The sequence below is a fragment of the Otolemur garnettii genome, unplaced genomic scaffold, assembly GCF_000181295.1.
Source record: "Otolemur garnettii isolate 467f Iridium unplaced genomic scaffold, OtoGar3 scaffold00145, whole genome shotgun sequence".
NCBI lineage: Eukaryota > Metazoa > Chordata > Mammalia > Primates > Galagidae > Otolemur > Otolemur garnettii.
The window spans coordinates 2717050-2737944 of record NW_003852540.1 but is presented as its reverse complement, the minus strand read 5'-3'; the positions used below and the strand labels follow the sequence as shown (position 1 = coordinate 2737944).

General features: G+C 39.6%; 1 protein-coding gene across 1 annotated transcript; it reads right to left on the bottom strand.

Annotated features, from left to right (window-relative positions):
- Positions 1-15494: 15494 nt before the first annotated feature.
- On the bottom strand, positions 15495-16424 carry LOC100941296 (olfactory receptor 1A1-like). The gene has a single exon (XM_003799124.1). It carries the CDS (start codon positions 16422-16424, stop codon positions 15495-15497), a length of 930 nt encoding a protein of 309 aa, XP_003799172.1.
- Positions 16425-20895: the final 4471 nt, after the last annotated feature.

Here is a 20895-nt window from a genome sequence, read left to right as displayed (position 1 = left end):
TATGGTTGCCTCTGAGTCTCTTCCTGGCGTCTTTTCCACCAGCTCAGCCTCCTACCAGGGAACGGAGCTGGGCGGTCTCTCGGGCTCTGGGGAGAAGTCGCCGCCGTGGTGTCTACTGCAGGTCCGCGCATCTGTCGGTCCCCGCGTCTGTCGATCCGCGTCTGTCACTCCGCACCTTCCGACTTCTTTTCCCTCTTGCTCTTGGCAGGCGGCAGCCTCAGCCCCAGCGGCAGCAGCAATCCAGGCGCAGCCACGCTCCCCGCTGGCGCGGGTAGGTTCTCCTGGGCTCTGCTCATTGCACGACTGAAGGTACCAACTCGGCGCTCCGGCCGGCCACCGTGTGCGGGCCACTGGGCGCCCAGCTCCAGGCTTCAGGTCCGAAGGGCCTGGCTGTGGGCGGTGGGCCCGGCCCCGCCTCCACGCGCTGGGGAGGCTGCGGGACTCGGATTCCCACGCGCCTGGGAGGGAAGGCTGGTCCCCAGTGTGCGTCTCCCCCATTGCGGGCAGCAGCTTCTGGGCTGTGGGAAAAGGCCAGCGGGGCGCAGCCTCCAGTTTTGGTCTTTTACATGTGATTGTCTAGTTCTCTCAACACCATTTATTGAATAGGGATGTTCTTGTTTGTTTTATCAAATATCAAGTGACTGTAAGATGTTAGTTTCATTTCATGGTTTTCTATTTGGTTCCAAATGTCAATGTCTCAATTTTTGTGCCAGTACCATGGTATTTTGGTCACTGTGGCCTTGTAGTATATTTGAAAGTCTGATAGGGTGATACCTGCAGTTTTATTTTTATTACTAAGAATTGCCATAGCTACATGGGGGTTCTTCTGGTTCCAAACAGAATTATTATTTTTTTCAGAAGAATTGCCATAGCTACATGGGGGTTCTTCTGGTTCCAAACAGAAGAATTATTTTTTACAAATCCTAAAAGTATGATGATGGTATTTTAATGGGGTTTGTATTGAATTTGTACATTACTTTGGGTTGTATAGCCACTTTGCCAATGTTGATTCTTCCCAGCCATGGGTATGCTATGTTCTTCCATTTGTTAATATCTTTTGCTATTTCTTTTCTTAGGGTTTTGTGATTTTTTTTGGTAGAGGTCCTTCACCTCTTTTGTTATGTATATTCCTAGGTATTTCCTTTTTTTTTTTTTTTTTTTAAGTTACTGTGAAGGGAATTGTGTCCTTGATTAGCATCTCATTTTGGCTGTTATTGGGATATACAAAGGGTACTGATTTGTGGGCTTTGATTTTATATCCTGAGACATTGCTGTATTTTTTTTTTTTAAATCTCTTCCAGGAGTCTTGGGGTTTAGTCTTTGGGTACTCTAAGATGACCTAATTGTATGTATACTCATAGTAATTGGCAATTTAAAAAAATCATATCATTGGCAAAGAGTGAGAATTTGGCCTCCTCTGTGCCCATTTGGATGGACTTTATTTCCTTTTCTTGCCTGATTATATTGGCTACAACTTCCAGCACTATTGATACCGGAAAAGTGGAGCCCCAGCCAGCTCAGCCAAGTGGGGCTTGGGGGACCTGCCATGTCTGTCTTGGTGGCAGTAGCTGGCAAAGGAACTGGCAGGCTGGAGCAAGTTGGGGGAGCTTCCCTCCCCCACCAGAGGCTCCAGTAGAGCAGCACTAGAGGACCTGCTGGCTCTGCCTTGGCAGCAGCTGGCATAGAAACCCACAGGCTGGAGCCCAAGGGGAAGCTTTCCTCTCCCACCAGAGGCTCCAGTAATAAAAAAGACCTGCCCATCAGGGGAAAACACTGGCGATTTCTCCAGTGCATCCCTGATTGGTCCATTTTCAATCCTGCTCCTGACTGGTCTATTTTATAGACCAATCAGCTAAGCTCTCAGCTCATTGGACAACTGCCCCTATATAACCCCCTGAACAGAGAGCCTAGGGGCAGATCATCACAGATCGCAGAACTTCAAGGAAGATAGAGCAGAAGAGCAAGACTTTAGCAGAGTGTTGCAGACCTCTGAGGGAGAAAGAGGAAGAGTTGTAACACTTGGATCCTGTTCTACAAGGAAGTTTGGCTCTTTGTAAGAGCTGTAACACTTGCATCCTGCTCTGCAAGGAGGTTTGGCTCTTTGTAAGAGCTGTGACACTGTAAAACCTATCTTATCCTGTCTGCAAGGTTTGGCTCTTTGTAAGAGCTGTAATAATACCTCTGTAAATAAAACCTAACCTACTGCCCATCCTGTGGTCCATCGATTCATTCACTGAATTGTCAAGATCAAGAGCCTGGAAATCCAAAGTCAAAAATCCGGTATCACTATGTTGAATAGTAAAGGTGATAGAGGACAACCTTGTCTGGTTCCAATTCTAAATAGAAAAGCTTTCAGTTTTACTCAATTCAGTATAATATGTGAGCTGTGGGTTTGTTGTAGATGGCTTTGATTGGATTAAGAAATGTGCTACCTATGCTTATATTCTTAAAGTTCCAATTAGAAAAGGATGCTGAATTTTATCAAATCCTTTTTCTGCATCTATTGAGAGGGTCATATGGTTTTTGTTTTTGGTTCTGTTGGGATGGTGAATTACATTTATGGACTTGGGTACGTTAAACCAGCCTTGCATCCCTGAGATGAAACATACTTGTTCATGATGAATGATTTTTTTTTAATGTGTATCTGTAATCTATTGGCTAGGATTTTGTTGAGAATTTTTGCATCTATATTTATTAGTGAAATTGGTCTGAAATTCTCCTTTTTAGTTGGATTTTTTCCTGGTTTTGGTATCAGGGTGATGTTTGCTTCATAAAACATGTTGGGGGAAGATTCCATACTTCTCAGTTTTTTTGAATAATTTCTGCAGTATGCATATAAGCTCTTTTGAAGGTTTGATAGAATTCTGGTTTGAAGTCATGTGGACCAGGGTATTTTTTTGTTGGGAGATTTTTTATTGTTTCTTCTATCTCAGTTCTTGAAATTGGTCTGTTCAAGAGATTTATTTCTTCTTGGTTAAGCCTAGGGAGAGGGTATGGTTCCAAGTATTGATCCATTTCCTCCACATTATCAAATTTCTGGGCATAGAGTTTCTTGTACTACTCACAGATGATCTCTTGTATCTCTGTGGCATCTGTTGTTATTTCCCATTTATCATTTCTGATTGAAGTTATTAGAGATTTTACTTCTCTGTTTCTAGTTAATCTGGCCAAAGGTTTATTGATTTTATTTATTGAATTTTTCAAAAATCCAACTTTTTGTTTCATTAATTTTATGAATGATTTTTTTGTTTTCCATTTCATTAATCTCTCATTTATTTCTTTTCTTCTGCTGGATTTGGGATTAGATTGTTCTTCTTTGTTCAGTTCCATAAGATGGGTGATGAGTATGTTGATGCACTCTCTCTCTCTCTCTTTTTCAATGTAGGCATCTAATGTGATAAATTTCCCTCTTAAGACTGGTTTTGCTGTATCCCACAGGTTTTGGGAACTTGTGTCTTCATTGTTGTTATATTTGAGGAATTTAATGATTTCCTCTTTTATTTCTTCCTGAACCCAACTATTGTTCAGCATAAGGTTGTTTAATTTCCAAGTCTTTGTTTGGGGATGAATGTTTTTGTTGAAGTTGAATTCTACCTTTATTGTGTTGTGGTCTGAGAAGATATGAGGTATAATTTCTATACTTTTAGTTTTACTGAGGTTTGATTTTATCCTAGGATGTGGTGTATTTTGGATTATGTACTGTGGGCTGATGAGAAAAATGTATATTCTTTAGCTTTGGGATAGTATGTTCTGAAGCTGTCTATTAATCCCATGTTTTCTAGGATCACAATGAAGTCATTTGTATCTTTGTTTAGTTCCTTTTTTTTTTTTTGGCTGGGGCCAGTTCAAACCCACCACCTCTGGTATATGAGATCGGCGCCCTACTCTCTGAGCCACAGGTGCACTCTAGTTCCTTTTTTTTTTTTTTTTTTTTTGTTAGGGATTCATTAAGGATACAAAGAACTAGGTTACACTGATTTCATTTGTTAGATAAAGTCCCCTTATAATTGTGTCCCATCCCCAAGAGGTGTGTCATGCCCTATGACCCCCAACCCTGTTTAGTTTCTGTTTACAAGATCTGCCCAGTTCTGTCAGAGGGCTGTTAAAGTCCCCAGGTATCATGGTGTTGTGGGATACCATATTGCTCAGACTCATCAAGGTCTGTTTCATAAATCTGGAAGCCTTTAAGTTGGGTGCATAAATATTTAAAATTGAAATGTCTTCTTATTATATCGTTCCTTTGTCCAGTATAAAGTGTTCATATTTGTCTTTCTTAACTTTAGTTGCTTTAAATTTGTTTCTGAAAATAAAGTTGCAAATCCTCCTTTCTTCTGATTTCCATTTGCTTGAAATACTGTTTTCCATCCCTTAACCTTGAGTCTTGATTTGTCCTTCAAGGCTAGGTGTGTCTCTTGGAGAGAGCATATGGATGGCTTTTGCTTTTTTATCTAATCAGCCAGCCTGTGCCTTGTCAGTGGTGAATTTAATATGCTGACATTTACTGAGAGAGTTGATAAATATAGTAGAGTTTTATTTATCTTATTTTGTGAAAGTCCATCATGTAGTTTTATCCTTTGTGCCATTGTGTAAGCTAAGTTTTGACCTTTAGCTTCTGGGTGTTTACTTTGATGGTGGTCCATTGTGCTGGTCAGTGTTGAGAATAGGTCTAAATGTTTCCTATAGAGATGGTCTTGTTGTGGCAAATTTCCTCAGTGCTTGTATATCTGCAAAAGATTTGATTTCTCCATCAATTTCGAAGCTTAGTTTAGCAGGATATGGAGTTCTGGGCTGAAAGGTGTTTTGTTTGAGAATGTTTAAAGTGCATGACTATGCTCTTCTGGCTTCAAAAGTTTAAGTTAAAAAGTCTGCTTTCATCCTCATGACTCTGCCCCTGTAGGTCAGTTGGTGCTTAATTCTGGCTGCTTGTAGAATTTTTTCTTTCATTTTGACTTTGGACAGGTTCATTACATGTGCTTTGGAGAAGCACTGTTTGAGTTGAGATGACCCAGGGGTTGATACACATCTGAAAGAAGTGTGTTGGGGTCTTTCCAAGTAAAACTTGGAAAGTTTTCACTTATGATAGTCTCCAGTAGGGTTTTCTTTCCTTTGGTATTATCTTCTTCCCCTTCTGGAATCCTTATTATTCATATGTTTGAACACTTCATGAAATCTCATAGTTCTCTAAACACTTGTTCTGCTTTCTCTCTCTTCTTTTTTTGCCTCTTTAACTACCTGGGTTAACTAAAAAAACTTATCCTCTTGCTCTGAGGTTCTTTCTTCTCCATGGTCTAACCTATTTTGATACTTTCTACTGCAACTCTGCAACTTTACATTTCCCAATTGTTTTCTTCATTTCCTTAAGGTTCACCATGTCATTTCTATATTCTGTATATCTCTCATCCAACTAATGTTCTGTATTTCCATTTTCTCATCTATTCCTTTTATTGTCTTTATCATCCATATTTTAAATTCCTTTCTGTCAAATTCATTAATTCTTTATAGGTAGATTTTTCTGCAGTAGCTGCCTCATGATCTCTTGTAGGAGTCCTTCTGTTTTGGTTTTTCATGTTGCCTGGATTTTTCTGTTGGTTCCTCCTCATGTATTCTTTCTTCTTGTTAAACTCCTTGTCCTCCTTTTTCCTTCTCAGTGTCTCCTTTGCTTCAAATTATCTTGTCTCAGAGCTTTAATCTTGAAGTGGCTTCAGCCTGAACAAAACCAAACTCTCCCTTGTGGCCAAATAAACAGAAGTCCTTGGTCTTAATGACAATATTTTGCAATAGGTTGCTTGGACACCAGGTGGTAGGGTGGTCTTTTTTAGGAGACATCACAGCCAGCAATCTCTATGGTCCTTATTCCAAACTGAGTTACCTTTGGTGATAGCCTCAGTGTTTCCTCAGCATTCAGACCCTGCTATGTTGGGATCTTACAGCTCACAAGAATCCTTCAGGGATAGGTCTCACAGTGCCCCCAACTCCAGTTCTGGCAGGTTGTGGGAGTCCCCTTGGCCTGTCCCAAGAATGAAGTTCTGATCCCAGCAGATGGAAATAAGATGATCATGATTTAGGCCCCTGCTAAGACCTCATGACCATCCCACAATGGCAGCCCCCGTCCACCATGACTTTCTTCTTCTTCTTTTTGAGACAGAGTTTCACTATGTCACCCTCAGTAGAGTGCCATGGCATCCCAGCTCACTGCAACCTCAAACTCTTGGGCTTAAGAGATTCTCTTGCCTCAGCCTCCCAAGTAGCTGGGACTATAGGTGCCCACTACAATACCCAGCTATATTTTTGTTGCAGTTGTCACTGTTGTTTTAGCTGGATGGGGCCAGGTACAAACTCACCAGCCTTGGTATATGTGGCCAGTGCTATAACCACTATGCTATGGGGACTGTGCCTGTGACCTTCTCAGTATGACCACCTCACCAGCCACCAAACTTCTGGCAAATCCACTCCAACAAGCATTCAAATGGTTGATGTGTACTGTTAGAATCTCCCCACTCTTCCAAGCTTTCTATTCAATGGTCATCTTCCTCAACAAGTGAACACTCTGGGAAAGCTTCCTCCCATCCTAGAGCTCTGTAACAGCAAGCCAATCCCAGTTGGTCACAATCACTTGCCTAATTTGTCAGATTTCCACTGCTTCTGATAATACACTGTATCCAGCTTACCATCTCCTCATTGTGCTCCCTTAGCCTCAACTCTAGGTAAGGTCCCCATACCAGGTATGGCTGGATTCTCTCTTTTTTCCAATCATTCCAGGAGAACTCAGATGAATGATCCCTCTTGTCTGCCATCTTGCCCCATCCTTCTGAATTTTTTTATTTTTGATTCATCTCATTTGGTGTCTGTTTCCTTGTGTGAAGAGGCTATCAATTTCCTTCTGCAGATTTGGGAATTTTTTAGCCATTATTTATTTTAATAATCTTTCTGGTCTTTTCTTCTCTCTTCTTCTATGATGACTCCATAATGCACGTGCAGTAGGACCTCTGTAAATTGACCAACAATGGCCTGTAACAAACTTGTCAACATATAGAGGTGGTCAATATAAGGAACTAGGCCTATTATACTGTACTTTATTTTCTTGTATGGCTTTTATTAGAGAACATCATATGAAATACTTAATCAAATTATACATACAATATCATATAAAATCAATACATTTATTGTTTTCTCATGGTTTAATCACTCCTGAAAAAGAGTTGATCTTGGTCTGTTTCTTATTCTTATTACAAACATCAGTGGAGAAAACATGCTCAATGCTGGCTACACCACTCAGCACACTGGGTCATTTTTTCACAGCAAATGACTTCAACTGTATTATCAGATGCCTGACATCCTGTTCTTTTAGACGCTAAAAGATTTTAGACTCTAAAATTTAGAGTCACTGCAATTTTTGTGTCATCTTCACTCATTTCTTTCACTTCATCAGGCATTTTATGAACTTTTATGATGCTCTGTACTTTTTGTCAATAGCACTTGGAAAATTGCTTCCAGGTCAGATTCATCATAGATTGCCACCTTCATCCTTTACAACAAAACCTTTAAAATCTACTTCTTTGAATTCTTCCATGAGGGATGGACTATCTGATGGGGAAAAAACATTGTGCTCATGGGTTATGACAAATCCAATTTTCTTGAAACACTTCTATATTGTTTCTGGCTGAACTTTATTCTAAGGATAATTGATCTAGAGGATAGCATCCAGAGCATTAACTGATGGAATCCCTGAAGTTGCTTCCATAGAACGGGCACAGGTTTGTATTTTAATAATGACCTACTGCAGGAGCTGGGCTTGGTAGTGAATTTTAAATGTTTTGGTGATGCGTTGATCAAGAGGTTGGATTTATGAGGTTCTGTTTGAAGGCAGAAATTTCGGTGTCCTGTTTGGGAGATGATTCACTTGTAGGTGGCCAGGATAGTTGTCTATCATTAATAGAATAGACCGGTTTCTTCTTTATTTCTCAGTTGACACCCATTACCCATTCCTCAATTAGGGCACCAGTCATCCATGTGCATTTATTTGTTTGATCTCCACATGACCAGAGGTCTTCAAGCTTCAGGTTCTTGAATGTATGTGGCTTTGCTGATTTACCTATCACCAGGGCTTTAATTTCTCTCCTACTGAGTTAGTGCAAAGCAGAGCTGTGCAATGTTCTTTGGAAAGTTTTCAGCTTTTATATTTGTTACCCTTCATGACAAGGCTCCTGTTAGGCATCACATTGAAAAAGAGTCTGCACTCATCACCATTATAAATATCATTATCTTTGAAGCCGGGGAGGAAAAATGTGGAAACTTTTTGATGAACTCTTCCACAACTTCTACTAGAGCATCAAGGATTCACCACACAAGACTTTATGGGAGATCTCATGTTACAATTTAAATTTCTCAAGCCAACCACTTGATGTTTGGGAATCTGCCACCTTGAATTCCTGTGAGAACTTTTAGAACAACTTCCTGAATTATTGGCCCAGAGATTTGGGTGTTGGATTTGTCATAACCCAAGAGTACAATGTTTTTTCCCCATCAGATAGTCCATCCTCATGGAAGAATTCAAAGAAGTAGATTTTAAAGGTTTTGTTGCAAAGGATGAAGGTGGCAACCTATTATGAACCTGACCTGGAAGCAACCTGACCTCCTTTGTTTGAACCAGGCTTCATTGACTTCATCAAGGAAAAGTTTCCTCCTTTTCTGCTATAGGTTTCTGTTTTCCTTACCATGTATCTCCAAGTACTCATGTTTACATTTTTGGATTTTGCTAATTATGGTCTTGCTAACACCAAATGTTTCTTTGGCTGTTGCTTTCCAGAAAATGTAGAAGATCAACCTTTTCCTTCAGTATTAGCTCTTTCAGTTTTTTCCTTTGGGTCATCATATCTCAATTAACAGTAAAAATTTTCAGAAAGTAGGATGTATTACAATTCAGTCCTTCATGTTAAAAAAATCTTCAGCAACACATGATAAACAATAAGACATTAGTCCTAAACCAACATGTGGTAAAACTTATACTAAAGAAAAATTTAAAAAGCTTATAAAAAAACTTTTACTGAAGAAAAATAATACAACTAAGGGGAAAAACTCACATATTCTACCCCTTGGTGTAGAGTGGACTTAACTGGTCCAATTATAAGGGTAAGTTAATATTGTATGTCATAGTCTGAGAGGTCAAGACACAACTTACAGAGGTGGTCAATATGTAGAGGTCAGTTTTCTATTGAGTACATGTGGTGCATGTCCAGTCTATGAAAATTAGATTAACTTAAGGAAGTGGTCAATGTAGGGAGGTGGCATATGGAGGGTCTACTGTATTTGTCTGCTTGATGATGTCCAATAAGTCCCTAAAACTTTCTTCATTCTTTGTTGTCTCTTTTAGTACATTATTTCCAATGACCTGTTTTAGAGTTTGTTTATTTATATTATATTTATTATATTATATATTATTTAGTCATTTTTTAATTTTTAGGCAAATGTGAGGGTACCAAACACTAGGTTACAATGTTTGCATTGTTAGTTAGAGTCTCTCTTGTAGTTGTGTCCTGTACCCAAGAGGTGTGCCATCTACCCTTACATTGTGCCCATTAAGTACGAGCACACCAATCCCTCTCCCTCCTCTCCTCTCCCCCTCCTTCATGTCCTCTTTCCCCTCATTCATTCTCCCTCCCCACAACTTGAATTGCATTGAGATTTTCTCTTATATGGGAATCTATTAGATTATCTGCTGGCTTCATATTAGTATTGAGTACATTGGATACTTCCTTTTCTATCCTTGTGCAATTGTAAATTGATCTGCAATAAACAATTTAGTACAAGTGTTTTTATGATGTAATGAGTTTTTTCTTGTGGGTAGATGCCCAGTAATGAGATTGTGGGGTCAACTGGAAGCTCTAATTTAAGTTCTTTGAAGATTCTCCACACTTCTTCCCAAAGAGGCTATATTAATTTGCAGTGCCACCAAGAGTGTAAAAGTGTTCCTTTATCTCCACATCTACACCAGCATCTGAAGATTTGGGACTTTGTGATGTGGGCTATTCATCTTATTTTGTGAAAGTTCATTGCTTAGTTTTATCCTTTGTGCCATCATGGAAATTAGGTTTTTTCCTTTAGTATCTGGGTGTATATTTTGCTGGTGGTCCATTGTAATTGTCAGTGTAGAGAATAGGTCTAAGTATTTCCTTTATAGCTGGTCTTGTTGTGATGAATTTCCTCAATGTTTGCATGTCATTGCAAAGATTTGATTTCTCCATCGATTTTGAAACTTAGTTTAGCAGACAAGAGAAAATAAAAATAAAATTGTATAAGATGGAAAAAAAAGGTATATCTTAGTTGTTCAATGTCAGAAAGATGAGAAAAGTAGAAAAAATATCTACCAAAAGAGAGAAAAAAGGAGAGAAATAAAAAAGAAAGAATAAAAGAGGCTGAAAGACCATAGTAGAAATGGAGCCCTTGCTATTTAAGAAAGTAAAAATGAAAAAATAAAAGTACATCCAAAAATACCCCCAAGCAAACAACAACAACAAAGTACAGGAAAAAATTGGGAAAAGAAAATAAAAAAGAACAGCAACAACTACCATGTTTTCCTGAAAATAAGATGCTGTCTTATATTTATTTTTTCTCAAGAAAACACACTAGGGCTTATTTTCAGGGGATGTCTTATTTTTATTAAGTATAATACAACAGTCTACATTTATTCAAATACAGTTAAGTCATCTTATTCTAGAACCTGACAGGGGGAGCCAACCTTGTTGGTGGGGCTGGTGCTAGTGATGCATGAACTCCTTTCCCCTAGATGTTTGCATGTGTGCAATAGGATGCCTGCGACCACAGTTACCACACATGCACTTGCGCAAATGCAAAAAGCTTGGAGAAAGGAGCTGTGGCAGATAAAAGGTATTCCAGTCTTCCTTAGTGCTGTGGGCTGAAATGCATATCTGCATAACCATGCCCATCACTAGGTCTTATTATTGGGGTAGGGCTTATATTTAACAAATACATAGAAATCCTGTGAGGGCTTATTTTCTGGGTAGGTCTTATTTTCAGGGAAACACGGTATACACACACACACACACACACACACACACACACATTACAATATATTGCCTGTACACCAGGTGGCACTGGTGATGAGATGGAGAATATACATGGTGTTTTTGCTATATAAGATGTGGGCATGGAGTGGGAGGAAGGGGAGTGGGGAGGTTTGACAGAGGGAGGGTAAAAGGCGGGATCACACCTATGGAACATATGACAGGGGTACAAGTCAAATCTGTGAAATGTAGAATATAGATATTTTGGCACAATAATCAAGTAAATGAGGTGAAAGCTAAATGTAATCGCTTTAGATTGTATAAAAAAAATCAGCACATTGTACCCTACATATGCATGAATGTATCCATGATCTTTGTGTATTTGACTTAATAAAAAAAAAAAAGATGTGGGCTGGAAGTCACTAGGGGCTGAGGAGACCTGGTCCTGTCTTCCTAATTTATTTGCCCTCAATCAGGGCTTAGTCCTTTTGCTAGCATTCAGTCTCTATAGGATTGGGATCCTGAAGCTCTTGTCAGATTTCTTAGGAGGCACACCTTGAGCTTCCAAACAGTACCCCCTAGCCACAAGGTGGCTTTTGTGTGTGTGGGGAACCATTCAACTCACCCCAAGAATGACTGCATGAGCTCAGCAAGTGTACCAGAGCTGGCTGAGCACTAGGACCCTTTGGACTATTCCTCCCAGGTGGTCTTCCTACAATGATGATGCCCTGCTAGTACCCAAGTTGCCCAGTGATTCAATCCCAGCTGCTGGATGCTGTTTGAGTTTACTTGCTCACTTAAGCCTTTCAAAGGCAGCTCCAGTGAGCAGCCCAGTCCAAGAACAAAAAACTGCAGGACAGCCCTTTTTTGTCTCTGCAGATCGCTACCTATAACCAGGCACTTGCCTTCTGTGCTGGTCTTCCTCAGCTTCTGACCTCCTCCTTGTCTCCTGGAGTCCCTTACTGCTTCACTGTGCCGCCAGAGTGGGGTTTCTGGGTGGGATCCCCCAGCCAGAGATGGTTGGAGTCCTCTCTGCTCTGTCTCACTACAAGTGGCTGGTAAGGAGATGTCTCTAGCCATCTTGTGTCTTAGAGTTTATTAACCCTCCAATTGATCTAGTCTGCTGTTGAATACCCCTAGTGAATGTTTAATTTTAGATATTGTGTTCTTCAGCAACATGAGTTTTGTTTCGTACTTTAAAACATGTTTGGGTTTTTTTTTTTTTTTGTTAAAGTTCTTACTTCATTCATTGTTCTTATCTCCTCAGTGAACATTTTTATAACAGTTACTTTGGTTTTCTATCAGGTAAATCAATATAACTCTGTTTTGTTATGATCAGTTTCTGGAGATTTATCTTGTTTTTCTCTTTGGTACATTTGAGCCTGATTTTTCATTTTTCTTTGATTCTCTGTATTAGCATCTATGCATTAGACAAGAAAAGCAGGCACTTCTCCCAGTATTCACAGACCAGCCTGGTAGAGGAGAAGCCTCACTCCCCCAAAAGCATCCCTCCCAGAGATTCTGTGGCCTATACCAATTCTTTCTCTTCCCAGGGTGAAGTAGGTAGCTGAAGTTTTTGTCTTCTCACTCTGTGGTAAGCAAGAGGAGGATCCATGGATCTAAACTTCATCTCTGATCTCCCTTAGGGAGTTAGACTATGCCAGACTCATCAGAGCTCCAAGACTGGCAAGTCAGATGCCAATTCTTTGGGCAGTCCCAGGGAAGTTGGGCCATTGCATTCACAAATCAACTTTTCCCAAACCCAGTAGGCAATTGAGAGCTGATATTTTTCCTCCACTTGCTCTGTGGTAAGCAGGGTGGAGGGTCTATGGCATCTACCAGCCTAAGCCACCTTGTCCATTCTTCTCCTGGTGGTCAGACTGTCCTGGCAGAGCTCTAAGACTCCAGTCCCAAGAGGGGGTCCCCCTGAAAAGCTGAGGCACTAGATACATAAACCAAATCCCCCCTTCCCTGTAGTAAAAGCTGGAAGCTAGGGTTGGAGTCTCTTCCCAATTATGTGACACTATGCCAGGGGTAGGGAACCTGGTGACAAGATGTCCTGATTCTCCTAACTGGGTCTGGCAAGTCTGATTTCTTTCTGTCTGTCTTTCTTTCTTTCTTTTTTTTTTTTTTTTTTTGAGAGACAGAATCTCACTTTATTGCCCTCAGTAGAGTGCTGTAGCATCACAGCTCACAGCAACCTCCAACTCCTGGACTTAGGCAATTCTCTTGCCTCAGCCTCCCAAGTAGGCTGGGACTACAGGTGCCCACCACAACACCTGGCTATATATTTTTGTTGCAGTTTGGCTGGGGCTGGGTTCAAACCTGCCACCCTTGGTATATGGGGCTAGCACCTTACCCACTGAGCCACAGGCACCGCCCTGGCAAGTCTGATTTCACATTTGCCTGAGGTATGGGGACTTTTCAATTAGTGTTAGGATTTCCCACAAGGGAAATTTCTCCATCAGTTTTTTCTAAATTGTTGTATTTGTGAGTAGTGAGGAGAAAAGTACAGGGCTTCCTACTCTGACAACTTGTTCTTAACTTTATTTTTCTTAAATTACTCTCTTGTTCACTATTTCCACTAAAACATCTTTTCCTTTTAGTGGCTTAACCTCAAAACCTTATAGGCATCCTTACTGACAATTATCATAAAAATCGCTGTATCCCATTCTTTTTTATTTCCACATTACCTTTCTATTTAGAGCCTTTCTCTGTCTTCACTGTCTCTTCCCCAGATTGTTCTAAGGGCTACCTAATTACACTCTGGTCTAATCACTACCTGGTGTTCACTTGTTGCCCTCTTAGTATTTAATCCTTGAAGCATGCAAAGCTTTTATCTATCTATCTATCTATCTATCTATCTATTTATCTATCATAATATCATGAACACCCAATGACCCATTACCTAACCTCAAAATTAGAACATTAGTATTTCTAACATATTTCTAATTACATGCTACTCCTGACTTCCATTCTATTAGTCTCACCTCTTGAATTTACTCTCATCCTGAATCGTATACTCATCAGTCCCCTCTTCTTTTTTTTATTGTTGAGGAATCATAGAGGGTACAAAGAACTAGGTTACACTGCTTGCTTTTGTTAGGTAAAGTCCCTCTTCATTCCCTTCTTTTTCTTTTTAGTGCACTTCGATGGCATTTTTATTCCATAAAAATATATTTTTGATTATTTGAGTTGTTTATAACATTACAATAGGAAATCAATAATAATCTTTTAGGATTTACTTGTTTTAAAATTAATATAATGTTGTTAAAAGTCAACAAAATTATAGCATGTTTTGGGGATGTCATTAAGAAAAAAGAGAGATTTGTCTACTAGCTGGAAGGACCCTAATTACCAAATTGCTGCTATACAACGAGGGCAAAGGTTAAAAGTATGGCCAGGGTGCTTCTTAGATTCTTAGTATTTCCATGCTCAATAGCAAAGAGATGGATAGAAACTATACCAACCAACAAACCAACCAACCAACCAAACAAACAAACAAATCCATGCAATATTACTGAGGATTAATCCCCTAGGAATGAAAATTTGGCTTACTTCACCAGGTGAGGACCAAGTGCCAGATGTTTGGCAGCTCTCCTCAGAGATCCAAGCATCAGAAATATTCTAGCCTCTCAGAGCTCCTAGGTTCTGGTAACACCACTTTTATCCTTTTGTTCCCCTAGTCTTGAGGGAAGTATCTCCTTCCTACAGTTAATAACCTGTGCTGCTTTCAGCATCTGCCTTTTCATTCCTTTGGTTTCTTTCAGTATACACCTATGTAGCTAATGCCCTTTATTAAATATTGTTATAAATATATGAAATATACTGTGTATGATTGCTACTTCCTGAATCAATCTTAAGTGATGCTAACTGATGCACCAGCTTTATAATGCATGGGTAAGTAATATGGAGTCTGATTACATTTAATCATTATCATATATTTCAGAGACTAATCTTTTCATATGTTTTATGCTTTTCACCAACATTTATTAGATACATTTTATATGATTGAGTTAGTAAAGGTAACAGAGGTGTTAATATAGCTTCTGCCACCAGAGGCTTATAGTAGGGGTGGCTAAACTAAATAAGAATTACATTTGAATAGTGATTTGTAGCCTTTAAAGAATGAGTTATTGTGATACACACTATGTGATAGACCCAGGCAGATATTATTTTTCCTAATAGGTAGATTTGTGGAAATTGAAACTCAGACTTTCTCAACTTTGACAGTCAATTTCAGCTAGCTGGGACACAAACTTAATATATTTTTGCTGCCACACTGCAAAAACTGTATGCAAAGTGATAATTTCACTGAACATCTCATCTAACTGTTACTAGATTTCTGGAAGAGGAATTTCTGACTGCAAGGACCAAAAAGAGTTTCTCGTTGGAGGACAATGACATTAAAGCTGGATTTCCAAGTGCATCCTAATGGGTAATTACAGTATTCAAGGTATAATCTCACATCCATCATGAGTGGATTCTCTTGCTGAAGAGTTTCCTCAGGGCAGCCTTCATATCCCGATTTCTCAGACTATAGATGAAAGGGTTTAACATTGGGGTCACTGCCATGTACGTCACAGTTAGCACTGCATCTTTTAGACTATAACTGGTCAGAGGGCGGAAATACATGCCCATCGTTGTGCCATAATACAACGAAACAACTGTGAGGTGGGAACCACAGGTGGATAAGGCTTTGAACACACCTTTGGTAGATGGAACTCGTAAGACTGTGGAAAAGACCTGGACATAGGAGATAATAATGCATAGTAGTGGCACAGAGAAAACAACAACCCCTAGGTACATAATCTTCACATTAAAGTGGATGTCAGAACAGGATATCTTGAGTAAAGGCATAATGTCACAGTAGAAGTTGGCCACCTCCTGGTTACCACAGAAAGATAGACTAGCTGTGAGCAGAGTGTGGGGGAGGGCATTGGCATTTCCAACTACCCAAGACCCAACAACTAACAGAACACAAAACTTTGGACTCACAATTGTTGTGTAGTGAAGTGGGCGGCTGATGGCCACAGCCCGATCATATGCCATTGCAGCCAAAGTATAGCTGTCTGCATTAGCCAAGGCTATCATGAAATACATCTGTGTTAGGCATCCCCCAAAAGAAATAGTTTTGATGCCCAAGAGATGGTTGGCCAATGTCTTAGGGATGGTTATAGATGAGAAGAAAATGTCAACTAAGGAGAGGTTGGCAAGGAAAAAATACATGGGGTTGTGAAGGCGAATGTCAGAATGAATGGCCAAAATGATGAGCAGGTTTCCAGTCAATGTGATGGGATAAATGAACAAAAAGAGAACAAAGAAGAAATCTTCCTGCTTCTGCTGACCTGTAACTCCCAGGAGGATAAAATCCAGGTTAAAGGAATGGTTTTCTTTCTTCATGGCTTCTTCAGCAATGAAAGAGGAGAGGAATCCAGAATTATTGGTATCGTTAGTATATGTAATGATCTTCCGTATCCACCACTTTTCATCAGTCTATACCTGGATTTTTAAGTCCATAGATAGATAATATTTTTAGGTAAAATGTCTATTGGTCAATGGGCCTAATTGTCATTGACCCCTGGACATTTATCTCTAAGAAGTGAGCAATCTGAGCCAGGTATGGTGACTTGTGCCTGTAACCCTAGGAATATGGGAGGCCAAGGTGGGAGGATTGCTTGAACTTAGAAGTTTGAGACCAACCTGAGAAAAATTGAGACCCATCTCTACTAAAAATAAAATTAGCCAAGCATTGTGCTGGACATCTGTAGTTCTAGCTACTTGGGAGGCTGAGGCAGGAGTTTGAGGTTCCTATGAGTTAGATTGATGACCTGGCACTCTAGCCTAGGCAACAGAGTAAGAATCTCTAAAAGAAAAAAGTGAGCATCTATGAATCAGATGTAGTCATCCTCCAATCTTAGCACCACCACCCTAACATCTGGATTTAATCACATAATGAGTTGACTGTTTAGTAAAGAGTGCTGAAACAATTAGATACCCATTTAAAAAATAATGCAGAGAAATAATTCTTATGGGATTAATTGAGAGAAAAATCTCCAAATTTTAGAATAAAATAAGAGAAATATGTTTATAAGAATAGGAAATTGATTTCTTAAACCAGACACAAAACATGAGAGAAAATACTGTAAAATTTGACAACATTAAAAAGTGACATTTGAGTAAAAAACATATCATAAAGGAAAGGCTAAGTCATGTATTGAAAGAGGTATTTGGTAAACACATAATAAATAAAGAATTAGTATTCAGAATACATGACAGCTCTACACACTAATAAAAAGTAGGACCAAAACTCTTGTAGAAAAGACTGGGCAAAGGTTTGAATAAACAAGTTATAGAACAGGAAACTGGAATGGCCAATAATCAAAAGAAAAGCTCTTTAACCAAGTTAAAACAAAATTCAGTTTAACATTCTTCATTTTGGTGTGTGTAAAAGTGTAAAAATGTGACAATTTTAAGTGTAGGGAGAAAGAGAGAAATTAGTATTGCCAGCTGGAAAACAACTAGCAATTATTCCACGTCTAGATTACATCTTAGAGGGTGTCCAACCTACAGCCCGTGGGCCACATGTGGATTGTGTCAGGACAGTTTTGCTTGTCTTAGATATCACAAAAATTATGCACAGACATTTTTTGTTTCATCAGCATTTGTAAGTATTTGTGTATTTAATGTGCAGTCCAAAATAATCCTTCTTCCAATGTGTGGCAGAGAAGAAAAAAAGGTTGGACACCCTGTGGGAATTTTAGCACATGTGTTCATGATGACATTCATTGTCATACAGAAAACTTAGAAATGGTCTACAAGTGGAGGGATAAATAAGTATATTGTGTCATTTTCTTATTGATGAGTTCCGTATAGCAGTAAAATGAAAGAATTCATATGAATAGGTTTAAAAAATTAACATGACTGAGAAAAGTGAGTTACTGGAGGACATATGCTGTAGCAAGATTTATATAAATTTTAATCTTTAAAATAATACATGTCTACGTAGTAAAAGTATTAATCCTGAATGGTAGTATATTACTAATGCTAGAACTGCAGTTGTCTCTGGAGGTAGAGGGCCAAAAATTAGATTTTGGGTGGAAACAAAGTTACCATACTATTTATTTATTTAAAACCCATGGAGTAAATAAGACCATATTCTTACATTTGGTAAGTTTTGTGATCTTATTCTCTTTGCCTTTCTGATGTTTTGACAAAAATATTATAATAAACAAATTTAATTTAAAATGAAGATTTCACATGAGGTGGTAATTGCATCCCGAGTGTGGCTGTGAGACGGCTGGCTCACATTCACTTTTTGTGAATGTAGGAGACAGAGTGCTTCCTGTGAAGATGTTGAGAATAAATGGGGGGTTATTTACAGCGGGAATGGGAATCCCAGGGTCTGTAAGTGTTCAGCCAAGCATAACACAGACATTTGCTTCCTGGCCTCAAAATTATATTTATAAAAGGCAAATGTGATTGTGTCTGCCTCTTTAAAGCAACCCATCGGTTAACAGATGAAGTCTCATTGCCTTATCCTTGAGAAAAACTCAGGGACAAATTGTTCAGGTGAGGGTAATTTTAGACAGAAATGTGTCAAATATTTATCAGGAGCTGATATCAGGGGATACAGGGGTAGGAAGTATTCAGTCAGAAAAAGAAATTAGTGATTACATTGTAGAGGGTTTTGATCAACACAAGAAAGTACAGACTTTCTAGATGGGTATGAAGAATTAGTAAAGTGAAGGTAGTTTGCAATAACCCTCTCTGGTAATAGAGATATGTGACCTTTTGTTTAATGTAAACATAGATATTGGGTATGTATGTATGTGTATTGACAGCAGGGTGACATTTTGGAGTGACAATCTGGTGCAAGGACAGCTGTGAGGTAATAAAGAAGAATTAAAGAGTATAAGAGAAATAGATCAGCACAGGAGAAGAGGTTGATACAATCTACATGGAATGGAAAGCAACTCAGAATCAGAGGAAAGGTTTCTGACCACATGGACTCCAGGACAGGATCAGCAGTGCAGGACATCAGAGTGCAGCCATCCTTATAGAAAGATGATTTTTACGGAAACCCTGGGGGGAAAGGCAACCTTACACACCTGGGAGAGGAGCCAGGAGGTGCATCAACATGAGTTCTAGGGGCAGAGTGAGAGCTTAGAGGTCCCCAGAGTGAAGTCAGGGTCCCAGATAATGCTGGGCAACTGAACTCCACATTCCTGGAGATTAGTGCTCTGAGATTTTGCTGGGCCAAAAGAATCCAAGTGCTTCCTTTTGTTACCAGGTGTACCAGACATAGCAGACAAGGACAGGGAGTTGTGCCCCGAGTGCTTTCAGCCTCCCTGGTAGTTCAGCTCATCAGTGTTTAACAGTAAAATAATTTTCTGTTGGGTCTTCTTCACATGCCCTTTGTATGTAGGAGTGGAAGATGTCTTAATAGCTCCTTTCTAGGACAATATGCTTGTGCCAGTGCTCTCGTACACTCGTGTGTACATACCTACACATACGCAATAAAATGCCAGAAGATGGAGAGAACTCCAGGCAGAGATAACTAAGTCAGAATGTGTTCTTTCTGATTCTGTTCTCATGGATGAAAGCCAAAGGAGAAGTGGTCTCAGGAAGCGAGAGTGCCCTCTCTGTCTTTGTAACTCTCTATTTCTTTTTGTCTCTTTCTCTCTCTGCCTTTTTTTTCCATCTGACCTTGAGAATTTGGGGACTGGAGTCAGGCCTGTGTTTGAGTACTTGTTTTGCTACTTCCTATCTAAGGGAGTTTAGATAATTCAATTCACAATTTTCCCATCTGATAAAGTGACATAATAATTCTACTTACCTTATGGGAGTTTTGTGAGGTTTGAAGGATATTATGCAGGCAGTGGCTGGTGTTCTATTGCTTGATGTTACTGTCAGAAAGGCTCTCTCTCCAATGTCTCTAGTCCCTACCTGTTGAGTCAGCTCAGAAGCTGTTTACAAGTGTCCTGCCCTTGGCTTTCACTCCCCTACAACAAATGGGAATCTAACAGCCAGCTAGACTAGCATTCCTTTTTGCAGGTAGACCTGCTGGAGAGTAGGTCTCTGCTCCTCTGTTTTTGAAGCTGAGAAGGTAATATGAGGATGATTTGGAAAGAGAAGCCTAAATTTCCTAACTGTGGAGTGAAAACGGTGGAAATCACTGTCCTGGCTGAAGCTTGAAGATAAGAAGTCTGGTTTCCTCCTTAAGGAATCAGGGCAGGTCATAGCAAAGAGAAAACTGGAAATTATTCTCTGTTATAAAGTCTCCTGAAACGTAACTCCCTCAGGTTTTCATTCAGGCCAAAGCCAGAGTAATTGTTGATACTCATTATACACTTCTACAACTGTGTCCTGAGGGGACAAAGTAGCTCTCAAGAGTCATAGTTCCCAGAGTTCCTTTCCAAGAGGAGGAAGGGGCTGGAGGACTTCCTGGAGAGTGTGTCTCCAGGGTCCAAACTCTAGGCTGAGGTATTCAGCCATCTGTTAGAACATGGAACCCTCTTCCCTGCTGTCCAGCACAAACTTGGAACCACCTCTTGGGAGCTATCAGGACTTTGATGTAACTGAGCTGTTGGTCTTTCTTCTAGCCCATGTTCAAGCCTTTTCTGGTGTTTAGTGTGCAAAGAAGAATTATCATATTTAATATATTTCATATTTTCTCCAGGATTTGACTTAAGAAGGGTGAGGGTAAGAGTTTTTAAGCATATAGATGGTAGGTCTTCTAATTTTTTATATTTTCAGAAATGAAAAGGACCTGATAGCTAGTCCACTTTTTTAATAGCCTTGGTTTATGGTCATTATATTATGACTTAACATCTCCCATGGCAGAGAGGTCACTGTGTTTCCTTCCTTCCTT

Bases quoted from the DNA above. Each gene is read 5' to 3' on its own strand.
- LOC100941296 (XM_003799124.1), bottom strand. From the start codon at position 16,424: ATGAAGAAAGAAAACCATTCCTTTAACCTGGATTTTATCCTCCTGGGA.